We start from the raw sequence: 22921 nt of genomic DNA, 5'->3' as shown, positions 1-22921 counted from the left end.
ATACTTCTTCCGCTTTTAACATAAAGGTCTGTTTTATTTAAATACAAAAAGATAGATTATTTTGTGAAAAGTCAGTAACTTTGCTATCCTGCCTTGAACTGTTAGGAGAGATTCCTTTCAAAATGATATTATTTCCTGTTCAAAATTAAATCCTTTCTAGACAGTGATTTTACAGTCTATCAAAACTGTAGCACAATTCTTCTTCCCTAAATTTAGGCACCTGAAGTTTCTACCTCAGGGTTTTCTAATTATTTTCCATGTTGGTGCCATATTTCCCCACATTTTAAAGAAGCAGTCTTTTTTAGATGTTGGTTAAAGCTAACACAGCCTATTTCTTCTCATAGTATTTCCAAATAAACTTAATCAGGCAAACATAATTCAAAGGAGCCCTGAATTCCTGTTCTACAGACACTCTTCTAACAGTTCCTCACACCGAAATCATTCTGAGATTCCTATTAAAGCACAAACCCTCAATATTGAATTTCCAACCACTTTCACATTAAAACTTCTCATCAAGTCAGCAGCAACAACAACAAAAAATTAGTGCTTGAATATCTACAGCTTCAAGAGTTGAATGACCTTGCTATAAAGGTGCCACTATAGTTTTATCAAAACAATGCATGATAAAAAAAAGTTTCAGAAGTAGGTCCAACTATTTAATACATTTCAAGGTTAAAGATAAAAAAAAAAAATAAAACTGACTCTTACCCTGCATAAGTTTATAAAAGATGGGAAGACTACATTGTGAAAAGCATTTTTTTGTATTTTGCATTTAGGATATGTTTAGTAATAAGCATGACAGCTGTTCTTGATTTTCAAAGCCAACAGAGCAAAAAAACCCCTTCTGATTTCTCATGAAAACTACAATATTATTTACCACCTAATCCACTTTATCAATAGAGCACCAGAATTCCAGAATCAAGAAAGTGTTCCAATAAAACCTTTACCCTATTTCCCACAAGAAGAACCATAATCCTATTTCTTTACGCCAAACGTGGGGTTGACTTTTGTAAATTAAAACCTGGTTTTCATACAAGCAATAGCAGATATACTTTAACTGAACTTTGTTCACTCCTTTACAAGTTTCTAAGGATCCTTAGATGTTTTCTTGTTAAAATTAAATTAAAAAAAAAAAAAAAAACAACCCACCAAGATTTTCAGGAATAGCCAAGAATTTCAATGCTTAGAACAATGTTACCCTCATCTTTTACAAGATGCAACTCTTTAGCTTTTCTGCTAAAAGATCTCACTGTTCATGACCTCACACAACAGAGAGAGCACTCATATTCACAGAATGAAAAATAATATATTTGATTTAAAAAGGTTAAATCAGCATGGAAAGCATTCAAACCAAATTAAAATAACCTATGCACCAAAGGGGTCGATGTCATGTTTTTGTAACCACCCAATTTGACAGCAATGGCCCCGTTCCCCTCAGAAAACACTGTGTCAGTTTGATGCTATTGGCAAAACTCACACATCTACAGATCTGGGGCTTAGGCTATCAGAGAGCATCAGTATTCTGTAAACTCCAGCTAAAGAGGGGGCACTATAAGCACAAAAAACTTCTAAATGCCTCTTTTTATTAATACAGCTTTGTTCTCTAATGCTGGAAAACTCTATGAACTCTTACCCTGGATGACCTTTATTTCTTTTAATAATTCTGTCTCTTTTTTTATTAGCAGCATTACACACACACTGCACTGCTGTATCCTTCTGTGATACCTTCTGAGTTCATGAAAGATGGGGGAAAAAAGAGAATATAGCAGTTTAGGACATAATCCCAAATACTATAATAAAGCAATTGGATGATGAGGAAGAACAGAACAAAATATAAATCACACCCCAGACAGAAATGAGAGAAAACCTTTGTTCAGCTTTCTTGGACTCAGGTTGGTACCAGAAAAGTAACTACAAAATCCAACTTCAAGAGATTCTTTACTATGGATGACTGGAAAAGTAACCATGGAGTGGAAAACAGAATATACTTATAGTGAAATAATCTTAGGGAACTTGGATGGATTTAACACCGGTATTTAAAAACGAAAATAAATTCTAATGAGTAAAATCAAAACAATTGTACTACAAATTAAGAGCACCTTAAAAAAAATATGGAATTTCAGTAACTAGAGTATTAAACAACTAAGGTGGTAAAATATTTTATCCAACTGTACCTGATGCAATCAGAAATTTTCTATCAAAGCTGTGTTGCACTTATGATATTGAATGCAGCAAATGTGTTGTCAGACTTCAGTTTCTACAGGCAGAGTTTGGTGGTTTGTTTTGGTTTTTTTTTTTTTTTTGGTTTAAAACTGAGAACAAAACCTCAGTAATCAGGCAAACACTTTCCAAATTATTTTTCACTCATTTTAGACAGGAAAAAAAAAAAAAAAGAGGGCCTGTACAAAAAAGGGAAGTATATTTAGTTTGTTTCTGTCTCCTAGGTGAGAGTAGGGAAGATAACAGTAATAGCAGTGACTTACATTGAAAAGTAATTTTAACAAAACAGAAGTTTGCAACAAAATCCAGTTTTCTCTGTTCACATGGAAGTCTCTAATGGTTGGCCCCTAGCAGATATACAGCTGACAGGGTGAAGAGAAACTTCCCCTATGGAAAGAATGGACAAAAGAAAAGAAATTTCAAATAAATGCTAAATAAGTGCATGCCTTCCCCTATCATACACTTGAATACAAAAGCTGCCCTCTTCAGCCAGGCCGTGTGGACCACATTGGGCTCCACAGTGGTAACTTCATCATTTTCCCTTAAAAATTGGTGCTTCTGCACTTCAGACAGTAAAACAAAATGTACAATTTGATGCACAATGCACATCTACTTTTTTCAAGCAAGGAAAAATACACAGAAAACAAAACACTAATTACAGCTCAGTATCGAGGTGGTTTCTTTAGCTCACATTACAGACCCAGCATCTCATGCCTTTCCAAAGTCCTTCATATTTGGCTGCTCAAAATGGAAAAAAAAAAGGACTGAGAGCAGATACACTCCACTCCCATAACAACAGCACCTTCTTTCCATTACAGCCATTAAATGTAAAACACAACCAGCAGCAGCAGCGGGAGGAATGTTTCACTCACTGAGCAACAATATGGCATCTCCAAAATCTTTCAATTCATCAAATGGTCCATTCATTTATCCTGCACCTGCTCAGACTAGAGGGAAAATCTTTCTTTGCTATTGTTCAGTTCAACTCCTTGAACCAGGGAACTGAAATGCCTGGGACCTCCAAAAACTGGCCTGTCAACAGCTCTGCTGAAGGAAATACCCTGATCCCAGGCAGCTCTCCAGGGGCTGGGTTTTGAACAGCCCCACAGTAGCAAACCCACTAGAACCAGGCACTCAAATGGCACCTACAAATCACCTGGGACTAATGATCTGTCAGTACATGCAAGATCATAAGAAAAAAATGTTACTTTTCTGTTTCTGCTCCCAAATTAAACTGAGAAAGAATGGGACAACACAGAAAACATTTCAAATTTAAGAAGCTGACTGCATCGAGCACCTTCCTTTTTTTTGAGCATATCAGCAAACGTGTACATGGAAAGATCTATGTGGTGTTCTTATGAGCCTGACAATCTTTTAATGGAATCTTTTAATTAAGAATTGCTATTAGTTGGTCAGGAAACTTTTGCTGTAGAAGCAGCTCCCACCTTGGTGCATTTATTCAACAAATGCAGACATATGCCTTCCCATATCTCACTTTTCTGTGGTCACTGGAGGTCACCTTTGATTTTTTCTCATAGTTAGATCACTGAAAAAAATTATGTGTTTGCAGTCAAGTGAAGCAGGTAACTCACAAGGTGTTCAGTAGCAAAGCCAGTAAACCCAGACAAGAGTAAAAGTTTCACCAGCAATTCCAAATGCCCTCTGTAACTACTGAATAGATGAAGACACAGGTAGGGAGAGGTTATGGCAACCAGATTCTGAAGGTTTGCTTCTTCATTTAACATTTCATACCAGACAGAGGCATTTAATCTGGTTTTAATACAAGCACATCTTTACAAAACCATGACAGGAATGATGCCTTCAAGCACTCGTGTTTTGACTTTTTGGGGCTCATTATTGATTAGGAAACATGGACAGCTCTTCTGGTAATGGAGTTCACCACTACATCCACACCCCTGCTATTTGTGTAATAGCTTATTTCAGTTTTTAAATCAGAGGGTACATTCCCAAGGAACAATATGTTAAACAAGAACAGAAAGGAAACACATGAACTCTGATCACATCTTCCAGGAATATTTCAGAAGTTCATTAGAGCCTGTAATGTATAATGGCAACTAAGAGGAAATCCATGCTTCTAAACCCAGGAAGTTTCAGAGGCTGGAAAAACAAGCTGTTAATAACTGAATGTGCCTGACACATCTACCACGTCTGGCTAGAGAAGGTCCAACCACCTTCCTCCAAGGCCTTTAGCAATACCCCCTTCTACGAGGTAGGTTTGGACTTGAACCTCAAGGAACACATGGAATTAGAAATGAAGCAATTATGCACACAGCAATTAAGAATTACCATTCCCAACTTAAATCATACAAACAAGTCTCCCAAACCAAAAGGCACGGGTCAGCAGCCGCCAGTTCCATCAGAGGAATGACAGATGTGGGGTGGTTCACCCTCATTTTTGGTGAACTAAACTTATCTGTGTCCTCCTGGCATTTTGGCTATTAGCAAGCAGTGACACTGTGGCAACATGGTTTAAAGTCATATCTTTGAACTGCCTGAGAATCTCTGAAATCGTGATACGTTGCCAACAGAGCCTTTCAAAAGATTAAAACAAGCACGTTAAGTTCTCAAGTGATTATGACTGGGCTTGAAACACTGCAGGTCAAAAAAGGACACATTTTTATGTTTCTGCTTTAACAGTCAGGAACCCTTCAACAGCACACTGAATAAACCTGAAATAATTGGGAAATGCACAGATTATGAGGATGAAATGAAAGCACGATCCTTTTTAAAGAAATACAGTTTCAGACAAGTAGAGGCACGTTTATGTGCACGTCAGTGAAAACGGCAGCTCAAAGCAGAATTTTTAGTGTAAGAGTTGTGCTGGGCTACAAGTGGGTAAATGCTTCTAACAAAGATGGCACCAGCACAAAGAAGTGACAAACTACAGCTACAGTACAATGAAACTGGCAGATAAAGTCATACCTGCAGAGAGTTTGAAGAAGAAATGCTGACAGTGAAATATATTTGCAAAATTAGCCCTCATTTTCCCATACTATAAATGCTATATATGAAAAAAATTGTTAAATAGCTTTAATTTTTCTACTTGTTTTCCCAGAGGGGGAAAAAAATGCCTCAGTAGCTTGGAGGTGAAATCTCTAACAACAAGCACAGTAAAAAAACTCCACAATAGCGGTTAGTCAAACAGCTGCCACTTCATACTAGAAAAGGCTGATCAAATTCTGACAGTTCTGAGATCTGTAACCTTTTCTTTCCACATTTATTCTGAGTTTGTTGTCCTCAGGAATCTGTGTTGAGAGACATAACGCAAGCAGCTTGACTCCAGCTGGAATGGCGAGCGAAAACAGTCTTGCCGGAGCCAGCACTTCCAAAGATGCTCCAAAATCCACTCATTTCACTTCACAGAGAGAGCAAAGGGATGCACAAAAAGCCACAGATGCATTTCTCACCTATCTGTAATGCGCACAAACTACAGCCCCTGCCCCATTCCTCTGCACATCCACCTGCACCAAACCTGCAATTGTGGCTGCACTTCTGAAGGTCGATTCCTCGGCATTGCTGCGGCACATTCCAAAAGGCTGATATCAACATTCCTTCCTAGAGAGCTGGATACTGGGCTGGTGACTGAAATGAAGGAGGTAGGTGGTGTGTGGAAGCAGAGTTGTTAAACAGCTGGCAACATCTGTGTCCCAGCTATTGTCACACAACGTTTACTCACTAGAGCCAAAACAATGAGCAATTTTTGGACTTGTAGCAGTTTCCACATCCATTTTATTTGCTCTGATCTGTTTTCAGCAAAAAATGGTAGTCACAAGGAGAGACAGTAGAAAAGACATTGAAGTAATGCCAGGCATTTAATATTTCTTTTGTAGCAAGATTAGGCTGCTGGTAGTCCAGAATGCCTCTGTTTTGAAGAAGCAATAGAAACTCATGGAACAGAAACTCTTGGTAACTTCTCCTAAGATTATCCACACTGTAAACCATAAAATCCTCAACTCACTTCAAGTAGATTTTGATAATATTAAATATAAACTCCTGCTAATGATAATATTGCAGAAATACAGTATCATTACTAGTTATAATCCTTAATAATTGTAATTTGCTTCCCTGATGTTTTGTTTTCCTGCAATAGTCAGCCAAAAGAAACAACACAGCAGCAGGAGGATTATAATATATGGTAAATAACAAATTGAGAATTCTGAAGAATCACTATGAAAATATGAATTGACTTCATTTACAGAATTTGGTTTTCTAGTTTACTGTTAGTGATTTTGAAACTACTAGATCTGAAAAGAAAGACTAATCCATCATTTATTTCAGTGCATCATGCTATACATATTTGAGACAGAAGATATGAAACTCCATGGGACAAGAGTAGATTAAATTCTCATTCATGTACTCAGGTGACTTCACTCAGTTCAAGCACACACATTCCTCATCCTACAGACTCCCTATGCAATCTGTCCTGGCCTCGAATACCCAGACTTTGCAAATCATAACTAAGTTCCCCCTTTTTTTTTTTTCCATTTTACGTATGTAAACAACTATTTACAGGGTTATCAGCCTCACTGACTAACACTGTATCACAAAAATCTCAACATTTTAACATATGAACAAAAAAAAAATTTCTTCCATCTAGTTGATAAAACCCGTGCAGTTTGCAAACTGCATGATTTCCCTAATTAAAACCTGAGAATGGCTGTAGAGTTCACATACCAGCTCTCACAACACTTTTTGACAAGCACAATCATAATATTCAGTTGAATTGTGTATGAAAACCTACCCTGTCAGCAGCCTGTACTACCCTAACCCACAGTTCAGCTCCGATTCAGAGGGAAAAAAATCAATCTTCAGGTGAAATTACAGGAGATCAGTGAGCCTTGAAGGTCCTGCTCTTCTTGCCTGCACACGGCCTCACTCCTGTGCTCAGCTGGGCACCTTTGTGAAACCATTCCTGCATATTCAGCTGCACCAAGTGAGATCCTTATCTGGGGGTGAGTGAGCTGAATGGCTTCACAGAAGATATCCAACAAAGGACAGGAAAAAAAAAAATTCCAGTTGGAAGGTGAGACCTCTCCTATTTTACATCAAAAAGCCAGTAGATTAGCTCTTAGTTTCTCATCAATACAATTTTCTGAAGAATGTGGGAAAGAAAAATACTTAAAACACCTAAATACCAACCTTGCCCAGCCCTGTTCACAACAGCTTGTGAAATCTGATATAATCAAAGAATGATGTAAGGCTTTCTACAGGTTGGAATACAGCTTTACAGCCATAAATAGCAACCAGCAAATTTAACAACCAAACACCTTTAAGCAGCTTGTCTTTCAACAAATCAACAACTCCATTAAAAAGGAAAGGATTATATTGACAAAACCAAGTTAGACAAAAAAGCATGAACTTACTGAATCCAGAAAGCAGAGATAGGTTCCTGAGCTCTGAATTACTGCTTGATTTTTAGCAAATCCAACTGTTGAGAAAGCAAAGATAAAAATGTGGAGGAGTTTTTACTGTTGCATCTTTTCAAATCTTATTAATAAGTGAGGAACAAATGAAAGAAAATACAAAAATCAGTATCACATAAAGTATCCGTTTTTTCCCATATTTAAAGTAAGGTAATTTGTGGATATTTAAATAGGATGCCCGAGTCAGTCACCTTCTCTGAGCGAGTACCAGAATTCTACAGTCAAGTAGAATAAGACTACTTCTGCCAGCTCTCCCCAAAGACATAATATGTAATGTGTATCTTGAAGAGGGCAGGTTTTATATCCAGAATCTCAGCTTGTAGAATCACAAAATGCTTTGTCCTGGAAGGGATCTTTAAAGGTTGTCTAGGCCAACCCTTTGCAAAGAGCAGATGCTGAAAACCCTTGGCTGTACATACATTCATCTTTTAAGCCCTAAAAAATACCAGCAAATCATAAAAGAGGCAGAGAAGGACCAGAAACTGCTGTTATTCCCATCAGTGTTCTCAGAAGGACTCAGAAAGTTCTGTTCCTTGGTGCTTGTTAAGTAGAAAGTGTAAGTATAAAGTTTGCAAATTCAAAAACTTCATGTGCCATTTATGTAAAGGCATGTGTAATGCAGAGGGGAGCCAAAGCAGGATTATTTATTAGATACATACATGGAGTACAAAGGTAGCTTTTTAATACCATAGCATGTTGTATCATCAATGGAGACCACACTGAAATGTCACTTCAGAGAAATTACATCATTGGCACACAGGGTGAGCTCCCGACACTTGGTGAATCTTTTTACCAACCCGTTCATTTCAGGAAGCTGAACCAAAGAAGAAAAGTGTTTTGTCAACTTAATTTCTGAAGCAGATGACTGTTCTGAAGGATCAAACAAACGACAGAACCAGAAAAATAGGAAGGAGCAGGAATCCACAGCTGAAAGTGAGGATGGGACTGCAGCAACCACTGAAATACACCCACAAGGAGGGAATGCTTACCTGGGATCACTTTTGCAGGAAGACAAGGTGGACCTAAGAACATTCTGATCTCTGAGTCCCTGCCCTGGGCAGAATTGTGAGAAAAGACCACACTAGATCCAGTGTTAGTCTGAAAAATGCTGCAAGGATTCCACTTGGTCACATGTGTATCACTTAAGCTTTCTTTGGAGTATTTATGGAACCAAGTCAGGGAATCCAGCATGATCACCCTGACCTGCTTTGTGAAGACATGGAACACTGTAGGGTTTTTACTCTTTAGGGGGAAATCTTTAGGGGTAAAGCAAAAAAATCTCACCATGAAGTGGCACAGAATAATTTTAAATAATATTATCCATAAAGTTTCTAAAAAATGATTTTGCATTTGAAAAAAAGCAGAGTTCTGTAATTCTCTTATCTTCTTATGTGTTACAAATTTAAGTTTGCTCAGGAAACAGATTTAACTGGGCTCAAAGGTTCCCTTAGTTGTAATGCACGTGCTCCTTGGCTATTTTGCTGAGCTGTCCAAGTACAGAAAAAGACTTATGACTGCATTTCTTACTGCCTCCAAGGAACATTATGTCAACTACCACCAGAACACGACTAATAAAAGCTCTTCCTTATAACCGTGTTATTTTTTCTCATGCACTTTAATCCTCACCCTAACTTCTCTTCATTGTGCGTTTTTTGGGATTTACTATTTTACAGGATGTTTACCCATTACCTTTTACAGACCTGTGAATATCTAATCTCATCTGTACAGTAACTCTCAGTCTCCTTCCTACTGGCAGTAAAAAAGCAGCTGGCAAAGGCACAGGAGCTGCCACAGCAGCAGAGCTGGATCCTGGCATGAGCAGTTTTAGTGGGAAACAACTGATGCAAGTCAACGGGTCTGGACATGCCAAAGCAGCAAACCCCCACTTCTGTGGAGGCCCTTAATAAAGCAAGAGGTAAAAGAACAGCACAAAAACCAAGAGAGAATTAAATTTGCCCAGCATCAAATAAAATCAGTACTATCAGAAGCCATAGCAGCTTTAAAGCAGCCTGGACTTATTTTGTAGTGCTGTCATTGACATACCCAAATATTTCAACAACCTTCAGTGGATAATAATGACTTACAAGGAATCAAAAATGTAAGAAAAGGGTAAAGGAGGCTTCAAGGCAACTACAAGATGGCAATTATAGTACTCTATGAACTTTCTGAAGTACTTCAGATCTCATCTTCGAATAAACCCCTTTAAATAAAATCACGAAATATCTAGTACTTGTTATGAGAAATAGATGGAAAATATTTCTTGCTGTGTTTAAGAGAGAAACATCCTGAGGTTTTTCACATGCCAGATATCTTTTAGAGGAAAGAGAGAGAAGAAAATACATGTGTTTTTTTAAAATTATTAAGAAGATAAATATAACTCCCCACGGAAAAAAAACCTAGGTATTAAAAATTCTTTCACCACAACCAATTCTGTGTTTGGCATGAGTAAAAAAAAATTCTTTAATATTACTCCACTGAACAAAATGAAATGTTTGTGCCAGGTCTCTGAGTTTTGTAAGGCCTGCTTACTTGGTGAAAAGAGCCTGTTACCATGGTTACAGCCATAAAAACTTAAGCCTCAGTGAGATATTAACATTCCTCATTCTTGGAAAGAAAAAGGTTTCCTTTTTTTAGGCAAGTGACCCTTTCTTTTTTCCTAGGTTCTCCCCCTTTCTTTTACATGTTAGAAAAGAATCAGAAATAAATCCTAATCTTGTGTAAATAGTTGAAGATGTGAAGCCTGACTAGTACATTGTTTCTGTACCAAAGCATCTTCTTTTAAAGGCAAGACTCCTTCCAATTGTACCTAGTCCCTAACAAAATGAAAGTAAATCACCAAAAGCAAACAGATACTACGGATTTCAAGTAACCTGCTTCTAAAACTTAACAACCATGAAGTAAAGATGTCCTTGTTTTAATGGTGACCTGAGAGTGTATGCCACATGGATAAGCCTGGGTTTGTATTTTAGCAGCACTGTGCATTTCACACTATTATTTAAATAGTCCACAGCTGCCCATTCCCACCCCTAATTTATTAAAGATCTGTTCTTTATTCAAGATCAATCTCCAGCCACCCAACACTGACAAATACACGCTAAATCAAAAGTAATCCAACATATCCCTAATGGATATGGAATTCAATGGAATTCAAAACTGGAACTCAGTTTTTGGTTCAGTTTCCTGAAGTGCAAAGTTGAACAAACATCAGTATTCTAAAATTAAAAATTAAAAAAAAGGAAAAAAAAAATCCTGCTTGTGTGTTCTGGCAAATTAAAACCTAGTTTATAGACAATTGATACAACACTCAAGTAGAAACAAGTCTTTAGACATAGCAAATGTTCATGAAAATGGCAAATATGTTACACAACACCACGGTATTGGCAAAAACATTACTAACTATCTAAGTATCCAAATTAACAACCTCTGGGATTAGTCTTTGACTCAAGAAATTGTAACCTATTTAGCTTCTTGATCAACTACTAAAAGAAGTCAGTTTTGAAAGGAGACTGACCACCCAACAGAGGTGGGAGGACAAGAAAGAAGAAAAAGTTACAGGGTTATGAGCAATTCTTGACATTGCTCAACTCCAGCTGCATCAGTTGCCCAAAAGAGAAAAATTCCCTCTAAAAACCTTTCTGCCTTTCGTCATTACCAGCCCAATAGTTCTAATATTACAAGCTGCACCGTCAACAACAGTTCATGCTAGAGGTATTAAAATACTAAAAATATTTATAGAAAGGGTTATGCTGTGTTACTTCAGTATTGCTACGTCTGACAACTATTTAAAAACAGATGTTAAGCCTAAAGTCAGGAGAAACTGCAGTAAATAAAGGCAGGGGCCTCTGCCAGGCTGCAGATGAATTCAGTGCACAAACTCCCAATTTATTTGCGTGCCTCAACAGGGGATGAAAATCAAACTTTCTGAAACAGAACTGGGCTTTTGCACAAGTAGATAATTTTGAGGAGACTGTAATAAGCCTGAGTTTCTTTCCACTTTAAACAGGAGTGTAGCTGTCTTGGTTTGGAAGACCAGAAACTGACCAAACTGTGTTACAGTGTTTCCAAAGTGTGACTTTTACAAGATAACTTCAAAGACACAAACTTGGAACCAATGTTTTTACAATTCCTACCTGTCTACTCCTTAAAACAAAGTCCAGAATGACAGAAACATTGGTTACACAACTCCAGTGCAAAATGTGAGCACACTGTTCTTCCTTTGTCCTGCTGTTCTTCCTCAGAACACAGACGTGTTCTTCCAACTTTACTGTCACTCAACAACAGCTTCTCCAAAAACCAACTGACTTTTGTTTCTATTTTACATTTTAGGAAGATTTTGTGCTAAAACCCCCCTAAACATAAACCAATCAAAACAAGCAAGAGAAAATCTGTTTAAAGAGATTTGTTTGTAATCTCCTGCAGTGGGTGTGATTCATATCAGCATGCGAATGAACAGGGGATCACATCATACACCTGTCTGACAGCTCACTAAACATTTTGGTTTAGCCCTCTGAGTGAATACCTGGGACTTTAGAGAGTTTGTAGCTCACATCAAAACTTCTGAAACCTCTGTTTTGATTTGATCATTGAAGCAAAAAATCAAAAAGGTATTTATTTTCTATTTCAGGATCTATTTTACTGGACTGAAAGATACGCATTTACTTTTAAAATCTTTACGCAAGAAATTTTTAATTTAGTTTTTTCTTAAAACCCATATCCTGAAGATAAATCAGGTATCAGAAAGCCACAATAAAATTGTAAGCATTAATAACATTGTGTATACTACAATTAAACAAAATTCTTTTGCAGAGTAGAGCACACAAGTGCTAAGCCAAGTTCTCCTTTCCTTGAACATATAAACAAATTGTACAGGGCCCAGAGCAACAGGGCCAAATTCAAATTGGAATGTGTTTTCAAACAGAGCTCTAAAAAACAATGTGGTTGCTTCTTTTTTTTTTTTCCCCACTGCAGTGCAAGTGGCTACAAAGACAAAACTGAAAACCAGAAGGTGCCTGCAATAAGAACCAAACTCTCACAAAATCACTATTAAGTTACATACCACCTCGAGGCTGAGAGGAATCGTTGTTCCCAACGATTACTGAAACACCAATTTCTTCCAACTTGATCTTCCATTTTTCAATTATTTCAGCTGAACCATCCTAGAAAAAAATTAATGACTTAGATGCAGCTATTTTAATTTGTGTGGTGAAATAAACCAAAAGCTCTTGTCACAGACAGTATTTTAAAGGTTTGAAACGTACCTTACTGGCATCATTAAAAATTGACAGCTCCATGGTTCCTTTAAAATCTTGCTCCCAAACTGACTTTAAGCATTCATCTAACCAGCATTCACTGTTGTGAACAGGCACAATGATGGACTACAAAAAAACAAAGATCCAAATGCACGTCAAGAAGCATATTTTTGTTTACTTACATATATGTATTAAAAAGGAGAAGTAGCAGATCCTTCTGAAACTAACTTTCACCAAAAAAAATACATCTTAAAAATATAAAAGTAGGCAAAGAACCTTTATTTTCATTACAAATATATGATTTGCTTTCTTCTCTATCAAGCTTCTTTTTAAATTAAGTTCCACAAGATGGTTTTTGGTAGAGGCCCAAGGAAACAAGAGAGACCACTGAAGCAAACCCACAAATGAAACATCTGTAACACCACCCTAACCTGTTTCCAGTAATCCTGCATTTCTTAAAACACTCCTCCCTTTTGTCTTCCATTAATACATCTTACTCATTGATTTCTCTTCAACCTAATTGGAGATGCTCTTATATGCAGCTGGACCCTGGGGCTGCAGGCAAGTTTTTGATTTTTTTTTCCATCTACAACTGCTCTAAAGCACATTGGAAGTTGATCTGTGATGTAGTTCCATGCTCCAGCTGCAGGCTTTCCTCCTACAGCCTCTTGGTTCAGTCGTGCACCCAAAGCAGGAAAATACACCTGGAATATTTTAAATTTGGTTAGAAACAAGAGAGGAGGGCTTTATCTGCTCAGTTACTCATCACTGATCTAATTATCCCTAAAAAGCCAACAGCCCCCAAAATTCTTTCAGTGTCTCAAAACAGAACACATTTCCTCCACAGGAAGCAAAGCCCTGAGAAATCAGCCCAGCGATACACTGGGTTTGCAAAGGGAGAGCCCAAGTCTGTACCTGCTAAAATTACCTATAAATGGGGAACTCAAGGGCCTAAACTCATAAAAAATCTCATGGGACGTTTCAAGAAGTCCCTAGAAACACAACTTCATTACATGGGATAACCACAAACGCACTGTTGGAAGGAAGAGAGGATTTGTTCCTATTGTGAGCAGGAGAGAATCCTAAGAAACAAAATACTGGGATACTGAAATCGAATTATTCAAGATTTAGTACCACGTGAACACGTGTACATCGTGTAAATACACACAGGTGCACACATAAAGCAGATTTTTGGACACTGAAGGATGTACACGCAGGTACAACCCAGTCCCGTGTAAGGTACAATGATTAACAATGTTTCACAGCCAAATAAAATAGTAAACATCTAAAATGAATGAACCTCCTGATTTTTGGCAGGATGACAGAGCAGTTCTTAAAGGAAGTAGGCCAAAAGCTCTCTAAAATGTTTTTAACGAAGTATGCCTTTGACTTGTGTTTTTAGAGAGATAAATAAAATAGGGAGAAATAAAAAAAAGTGAAACTGATTACCCAATAATTACAACATATTGACAAAAAAGATTATTTCATAACTGTCTCAGATTAGTACTTTGAGACTAAAAAAACCCCAAAATCTGAGATTCTGCAGTACTATACTCAATTTACTCAAGACTCTAATATTCTTTTTGTGGACATGGCAATTAAAATATGACCCTACACATTCATACCAACCAATCTAACATATTCATTCAGGAAAAAAAGGGTTCCACAATTCTTCCAATGACAATACAAACTTGTGCAGTTTTGCACATCCAGAAAAACCAGTTATTTTTCAATTTGTTTTCTGATTCACCTAGTAAAAATTTGACTAAGCCATCATCAACTAGCTTGCCATTGGTTTGAAAACTGGAACTTCTTCGCTTTTTTTTCCGTGGTGTACTCCTGTTTTAAGTCAGAGCAGCAGTGCAAAACAGCAAGATGATTTTTGACCTCACTGTTTAGCTTGAACTGAAAGCAGAAGAAAAGTACTTTAAGGGCAACACATATAAAACAACCCATAAATACCCAATGGCACTGAGGTGCTCTGAACTGAACTGCTTGTAATATATTATCATGCTCCTAAATGCATTACTGCGAACAAATTCTATTTCCACAGAACCATGACCACCATAGAGAACTGGACACCTGCCAAACTAAGGCCCAGAGCTGAGCTACTGATGATACTTCTGTGTAAAACCTGAAAAATTAACAAGTCCACACAAGTAACTGTACTCAGCAACAGGATTAACGCCTCAGAGTATTGCTGATGTTGCATACTAGATGGTTTCTTAGGTTCCACCATTCTTGCTCAGCTCACTGGTTTTCCGTGTTTAGTTTTAATCTGAGGATAAATCAAAAATCTAGATGTTAATTTCTCCCTCATTCATGACTAGATTTGTACCCTGGCTTAACAGTTGCAATTGGGCAGATATAAATTGGCTTTTAGTGTCATGTGACTGTATCAGAATAATTAATCTCCTTGGACTTAAAAGAGGGGAAAAACATGAATCAGGGCACTATTTCACAGGTGCAGTCTCATAACAAAAATACCAGCTGGTATCAGCCTCCAGAAACTGTGCCTGCTTCTTCTGTCCAAAACAAGATCAGCTACAGCTCTGCCCTTGCTGACAAACCCTTTCTCCAGGGATAAACACCAACCTTGCTAAGGCACTCACTAAAAGCAGGCATAAGGGAGACCTAGAATGGTTTTCCAGTGTCCTTTTGCTACATTTTATGCCAGCTCCTACTTCCCAATTCCAGCACAGATGATTATTGTAGTTCTCCTTGCAGCAGCCCTTCCTGTACTTGAAGACTGCTACCAAAACAGTGAACTACACAGAGTATAAAGCTCTCTCAAAGTAATTTTGAGTATTTGGGGCATAAATTGCAAGCAACTAATGTGCTTTTGGCATTACGAATCATCTGAGTGACAATCTTGAGTCAGAATTACCATTTCATTAGCTGAGGCTGATTTACAGCAGCATCCGACAGAGAAGAGTCTCATGGCCTGTGAGCCAAATGTGACTCTTAAAACACAGCTATGAATCAAACGTGGATTTGAGCATTGTGACACAACTTGCATTTCCCTGAACTCCACACATTCTAGGCGAGTATATATTTCTATATTTTTATATCTCTCTATTCATCTTCATATGTGCTACATAGGCACAGATGGAGATAAAAGTTGTATATGTAACTTTATCGATGCATTTCATTTATACATAAGTGCTCGTATTAAAAAGTTATATATATTATATACACACTATATATACATATACAAAAGATATAATATTTATAGATATGTATATGTTATCAGAGAATATACACACACACACACACACACACGATACATACAGTGTTTGTGTGTATATATAGGTACGGGAAGTAACAAAAGCAGGAAGTGCTGTAGGTAAATTTCACGACTTTCATCGCCAGCCCCGCGTACCCGAACGCGCCGAGGCTGCCGTGCTGCCGGAGCCGGCGGCACCGAGCCCTCCGGGAGAGCCCTCCCGGGCCAGCCCCGGCCCCTCCCGGGCTGCCGTGTCCGCACCGGGCACACCCGGCCCGGGGCAGCCCGGCCCGGCCCCGCCTGTCACCTACCACCTGCACGGGGGGCTCGGGGCTCCCGCCGGCTCTCCCCGGCTCCGCCATCGCCGCCTCCCCTCGGGGAGGAGCGGGAGGAACAACCACAGAGACGGAGGCGAGAGCGGCCGGAAGAGGCTCCGCTGGCGATGGCGACCGAGCCCCGGCCCCGGCCCCGGCCCCGGCCCCGGCCCCGGCCCCGGCCCCGGCCCCGGCCCCGGCCCCGGCCCCGGCCCCGGCCCCGGCCCAGACCCATGAGGAGACTCCCGGCCCATGAGGGGACTCCCGGCCACGGCCCATGAAGGGACTCCTGGCCCCGGCCCCGGCCCCGGGCCCATGAGGGGACTCCCGGCCCATGAGGGGACTCCCGGCCATGGCCCATGAAGGGACTCCTGGCCCCGGCCCCAGCCCATGAGGGGACTCCCGGCCCCGGCCCATGAAGGGACTCCTGGCCCCGGCCCCGGCCCATGAGGGGACTCCCGGCCCGTGAGGGGACTCACTCCCGGCCCCGGCTGTGGAGACACTCGTAGGGAAAATCACGCTATGAAAAACCGGTGTCCACAAAGGAGACGGAGGAGTCTTGCAGCTTCATTCGAATAAAGGGAGAGAGGCCACCGGGGCACACGCCCGCCGGGTTTTTCTCTCTCTCAGCGTTGGAGGAGGCAGGCTCCTTTTATCCCAAGCTGCAAACTTGCCCTCTTCCTTTCCCAGTGCTGCGGTACTCGGAAGGTACAACCTTCCCGAATCGCCTACCTCACATTCCCACCCGTAAACATGTCATTTTCCCCAAAAGTTCAGAAGTTCAGGCTTGTGCCTCCCCATTAGTATATTTCAGGAGTGAAATAGACAGGCTGGGCTCTGTAGCGAACCTGCTTTTGAAATTAACATTAAGACATATTTCAAAGACGTTAACACCCAACGAGTGTTAAGACACTCATCGAGTTGTTAAGACATTAACACACATCTTCCCTTTCACGTTGATTCAACAGATGCTGCCCGTGCTTCCCCACCTGTTCTCTAAACTCAATCCCGTAAATTATCAGCAGTGTTATAATGCTTTTCCAAAGTTATTTCCCATACTGAGGTATGACAGCAGGTAGTAGACTGCTTGAACTGAAATTTGTGGAAATGGAAACAAATTTTTGGCTTTGGAGTTGTTCATCGTACATATTCCTGGAGAATGATAATGCCAATGTTCTCTGATCTCTCCAGTCTGGGCTTTTCTTGGTCTGAACTGCTGTGTTCACTGATTTTTTAATTAAAAAATTCTAATAACCTTTAAAAATGGCAAATTGTTGGTGGTAATGATGCCATTATCATAGAATCATGGAATGTGAAGGGGTTGGAATGGATGGGACCTTAAAGCTCATCCAGTTCCACCCGCTGCCATGGGCAGGGACACCTTCCACTGTCCCAGGCTGCTCCAAGCCCCGTCCAGCCTGGCCATGGACACTTCCATGGATGGGGCAGCCACAGCTTCTCAGGCAATCTGTGCCAGGGCCTCCTCACCTTCACAGTAAAAAAATTGTTCCTGATGTCTAACCTGAATTTCCCCTCTTTCAGCTTGCATCCATTACTCCTTGCCCCTCACTGCAGTTCCTGACAAAGAGTCCCTTTCCAAATTCCTTGTAGGCCCCTTCAGATACCGGAAGGTGTTTCAAAATATACTGGAAAGTATTATTGATAATTTATTAACTGAAATTATGGTTGTGCAACCACTTACTCCCTTGAAAGTATTCACAGCTAAAAGGGATTGCTGCACCAGGCCCTGTACAACAACCTATTCAGAATTTCTAAAATTTGCACAAAGCAATCTTTGTCAAGCAAAATCCTGAGATTATCCCTTGTTTATTTGAAGAGCCTGTTAAACAGCCAGACAATTCAAGGAGCAAACAGAGCAGAGTTATCTTAAAATGTTGGTTGGCACACAGATCCGAGAACTGAGGAGGTGAGGAGGACAGCCAAGCAGTAATTCACCCTTGGAATCTATTTCAAATTATCTGCACAGCTTCTCACCGTCCAGCCTGAGTTTAATCTCTCCATGAACAGCACTGTTAAATGTGATCATTCCTGTTCCTGGCGACAAAGGCTGCTGGCACTGTTATGTTGCCTTTGTGCCTTGCTTTATCTAAGAAAGTGTAGCAGAGTATTGCTTTACTCACCCTAAACCAAACAAAAGTCCCAGTCAGGGACAGCGCCTCATTAAGAGAAGCAAAATGCAGAGCAAAGCCTTGCTGCCTTCCGTGAGGAAAATACAGAACCGGTCAAACCCACCAGAAATGTTTATATTATGTAGCTGACCACAGAGAGTAATTAAATACAAACTTCTGCTTAGAGTGTGATTTTTGTTTGGGGGCAGGTTTGGAGACACATTTAAAGGCTCATAAGCATGTGGAACCTATTCAGTGGGATTGTCAGGGCAACCTGGGCAGCTAACATCCATTGTGAGAGTTCTTACCTACTGGCTTTTGAAATCCCAGCCAGCATTTCTGTGTCCTTAGGCAACTTGGGAAACTAAATAGTTTCCAAAATATAGTCAACTGTGTCACTGCCCATTCCACTTTCATGTGGGTCAGAATGGAAAGAGATCTCCCAACACTGTCGCAACAAACTCATTAAGAAGCAAGCAAAGATGGTTTGGTCCTAGTTCTGCTTCCAACTGCTCTGTGTTTGAGAATTTTCACAGTGGTGGGGGACAGCTCACAAAGCAGTCCTCACAGCTAAAAGCATTGCAAACTCAGACATTTCTCATCAAATTAATGTTTAGCTTTTATTTCTGACAAAATAATCTTTTGAGGGGTATTACTGTGAACCTATACTTGCAATTTCTAGAGGCTTTAGCTACCAAATAGAAATTTTCCTCATCCTAATGGAAAAACATATCTAGAAAGGGGGTTTTTTTGTTTGTTTGTTTGTTTTTTAACTGTTATTTCTAAAATGAGACAGACTCACAATACGAACAACATGGATCTATAGACTTGTGAGGGAAAATCTCAGCTGATTTCATTGGAGTTTAAAAGATGATAAAGCAAGATTGCTTTTGCAGGCTGTCAGTGGGGTTATTGAGGCCAAGTAGTCTAGGGTTTAGCTTATTTTTGAAAAGCTAAAACAGTAACTGGGGTGGTAAAAATGCATTGTACAAACAAATCTGTTGTGTTGTGGAGCACATGGGTGACTTAACTTGGTTGTATCTTTATTGAAAAGACAGAATGAGTGAGTATAGAGTGTTCTTTTAACACATTTGTCACTGAAGTTACAAGCTCTAGTACTGTGGTATTTCCAGAGCACGCTATGTTGAAAGGATCATTCAACAGAATAGGTAAAAAATTCAGCTCAGAGCAAATCTTGAAACCACTTCAATTCGAAGAATGCTTTGAGCTTCCAAAAATGCTCTGTCATTTTCATTAAATGTCACAGTTGAGAAGCAAGAGAAGAGGGGGGCAATATTTCTTATTACAGTACAAAACAGCAGAAGGGGACGTGAGCAGCTCATGCAGTCTTAGCATCCTGAGGTGGGATCAGCTCACAAACGCCTACTGGTCTATGAGGCTTCATAACATCCTCAGCCGCTTTATTGCAGTCCTTGCTATCTTTGCCCATAAAAAGAATTTCTTAATATCCAGCTTAGATATTGCAGCATTTTCCAAGCCTCCTGAAATTCGGCCGGCTAAGATCTTTTCCCTCTGGCTATAAGATGCAGATTTCTGTGATCTCCTCAGTTTCAGAGCTGTTGAGACTGAGCTTATAGCACAACTTATCCCTTTTATACAGATGTTTTTTGCTCTCTTTCTCCCCCTCCATAGTGTTCAGCTCCCAAGGTACAGCTCCTTTCTTTGAATCCTCTGTTAGTAACAGCATCTTAATATTTTACCTTAGGCAAGAATTATCCTACTTCACTCTTATCATGGTAGATTTGGCACTCTGTCTGCATTTTAGACCAGCTATGAAAAGTTTTGCTGGGCTATTAAAAAGAAAACAAGACCCTTACCACCCTACCCTGCCTTTTTTGCAGGCCTAAACCAATATTTTATAATCAAACACCCTGACTAAATACTACCAAGGAGGGCAGTAACCTGCCCAAAGATAAGACTGGAATCTCTTAGAAAGGACAGAGACTCCCATCCCTGCAGCCTGTGTCTCCACCCTGAGAGGCTGCTCAGCCCCTCCTTCGGGGGTCCCCTGATAGCCCTCTCCCAGTGGCTTTATCCCCTGCAGCTGTGTGCCTTCTCAGCTGCTTTCTTGCTAATGCCTACGTTAACCCTTTCTTTGCCTGAGAAGGCTTCCAAATTCCATCACAAATCCTTTCGTCCTTCCCCAGCCTGCACGCATCAAATCCCTTTACGAATTTATGATTTCCTGAATTTGTCAATTGCTGTTGAGTTTCCCTCCCATCCCAACTCTCTTATTTAGGTTATGGACATATGATTTGTTCAGTGATGCTTTAGACCTTTGTTTATTCTCCTGGCTCTGTTCTGGATGCTCTCTGGGCACTTTGCATCTCTGCTGGAGCATAAACTCCAGCACCAGTGCTGGTGCTCCTGCTGGGGCTGGACCAGGGCAGGATTACTTCCCATATCTTGCAAGCCATACTCCTGTTTGCACAGCTTAGTGCAGTGTTTGCCTTTTTCACAATGGCTTGACACTGTTAACTCCTAATCAGCTTGTGATCTATTATATCCCCCAGATCTTTTTTTCTGCATGAGGGAAACAGTATTTTAGCAGTTTTATTCCAGTCAGCCACATGAGAAGAAAATGACTGAAGTAGTGTGAGTGAGATTATCTGCTTTGCGCTTCAATACCAGGATTGTTTACTGGTTTCCAATTAGCTACATGTGTACACCCTGTTAAGGGAGTTGCACAAAGGCTGCTAATGCCTTCCTTTGGCCTTCAGAGCATTTATTACTAGCAGGGACTAGTACCTAATAGTTATTTGGGCCAATTTCCCTGTGTACTCAAGACTTCAAATGCTCAGCTGAAATTACAGGCCTAATTGCTCTTACAATTTAGACATATTGACTTTGGGTAACCTCACCAAAACACACTGCTGCTCCTTAGAGAAGAAATGTTGTGTGATACATTTCTTTCTCTGAAACATTAGCTGTCCTTAGAAAGGATATTGCTTGTTTCTTCTTTCTTCTTTTCAAATGAGTCAACCAGAAGAAGCCGGTGGTTGTTTTCATGAGGTGGCAAACACCACAAATATTCTGTTAGCTGGGGTACTGGACTTGGGTCCCTTTGTGGGTGAACTAGAAAGATCCCATTCATTTCAGTACCAGCCCACACCTCCGAACATACACACTCCTTGACCACAAGTCATGCCACCCCTCGTGTGCTTCCACATCCTCCCCTCATGCTGCTGGGCCACAGCAGTGTGATGTTGTGCAGGTTCCCTGTTCTGCTTGTTCCCTGTTCTGCTCATGCCATCCTCCTCGCTGCTCCAGCTCAGGCTTTTGAGTGTATTTTTATATTTAGTATGATTCTGTGGCATTAAGGCTGCAGGAGATGAGGCTGTGACAAGTGAGAGGCAGAGTTCTTCCAAAGAGCTGAAGCAGATTAGTGCAGGATTTTCTTTGACAAGGGCTTTGATATTTGAGCAATATTATGCAAACTCAGACTTTAATTTGGAAAACTTTTCCTAAAGGAATGAGTCTAAATAATGCAGTATTTTAAAAACAGAGTAAAAGAAACACATTTACATTTTAGCTTGTGAAATCTCCTGGAGGATCTAGTGATAGGCACGTGATTATGATCTTACCACATCAGTTAATACAGTTTGGGGTTGCTATTAACAAACCAAACTGAAACTCAGTAAAGTAATAAAGGCAGTTTCCTTATGTACCCCCCAAAAAAGCTTTATAAGTAAGTTATTTTGAGGGAAAAGGTCTTATTTACAAAAGATAGCAAGATTCAGATAGTGGAGAGAGATAAAGGGTAGCCTTGAATTCCCATTTTCCTGTGTGCCACCAGTGATAACCCTTGAGAATCAATGCTTCTACTTGAAGAAGAGTAAACCTTCAGTTTACTGAAGCATTCAGTTCAGGTCCTTTGTTTTTCAAAACCATGCCTGTGTGATCTTCTTGATGACTGAAGTGTTAAACACTTGCAAAATCAAGTTATTCTGAAGAGCTGAAGAAAGTAGATGGAACTGTATTTTTCCCAAAGATTCACTGCTAAGTTCATACTATCCACAGACAGAATTTTGTTGAACTTCAGTACCTTTGGGAGCTTAAACTTCTTTGTATATAAGTACAGGAAACATCTGACATTTTAAGATGGGAAAGTGCTTAAAGAAATAAATCATATCCCTCCAAAGGAATGTATACATAACAGGAACTGGGATGTGTATAATATGAGAGATCCACAGACAATGTATTGGACTCACGTCTTTATGTGACACACAGGAAGAGAAATGATTAACATTTTGAATTATGAATTAGCCAAAGGCATCTGAAGAAAAGATACAAGAATTGTACAGCTCTTGGGAATTCA

The 22921-nt window shown here is 39.9% G+C and overlaps 1 protein-coding gene across 6 annotated transcripts in view; it reads right to left on the bottom strand.

Moving 5' to 3' along the window:
* The window catches only part of B3GNTL1 (UDP-GlcNAc:betaGal beta-1,3-N-acetylglucosaminyltransferase like 1), a 103987-nt gene extending 87035 nt beyond the window's left edge, over positions 1-16952 (bottom strand). For 5 of the 6 annotated variants that reach the window (XM_040081441.2, XM_040081444.2, XM_040081443.2 and 2 more), the window contains exons 1-4: positions 16451-16546; positions 12923-13039; positions 12721-12820; positions 7605-7669 (exon numbers count right to left, since the gene is read on the bottom strand). In XM_040081441.2, the coding sequence (XP_039937375.1) occupies positions 7605-7669; positions 12721-12820; positions 12923-13039; positions 16451-16501 (333 nt within the window). In that variant the 5' untranslated portion in view covers positions 16502-16546. Of the gene's footprint in view, positions 1-7604; positions 7670-12720; positions 12821-12922; positions 13040-16450; positions 16547-16932 lie in introns of those variants that run through there. The other variant, XM_040081445.2, reaches the window with a different exon arrangement.
* Between the last annotated feature and the right edge of the window lie 5969 nt (positions 16953-22921).

Source organism: Hirundo rustica, chromosome 18 (assembly GCF_015227805.2).
Source record: "Hirundo rustica isolate bHirRus1 chromosome 18, bHirRus1.pri.v3, whole genome shotgun sequence".
NCBI lineage: Eukaryota > Metazoa > Chordata > Aves > Passeriformes > Hirundinidae > Hirundo > Hirundo rustica.
Note: the sequence above shows the minus strand (reverse complement) of the source record. Positions and strands in the feature narration are given on the sequence as shown.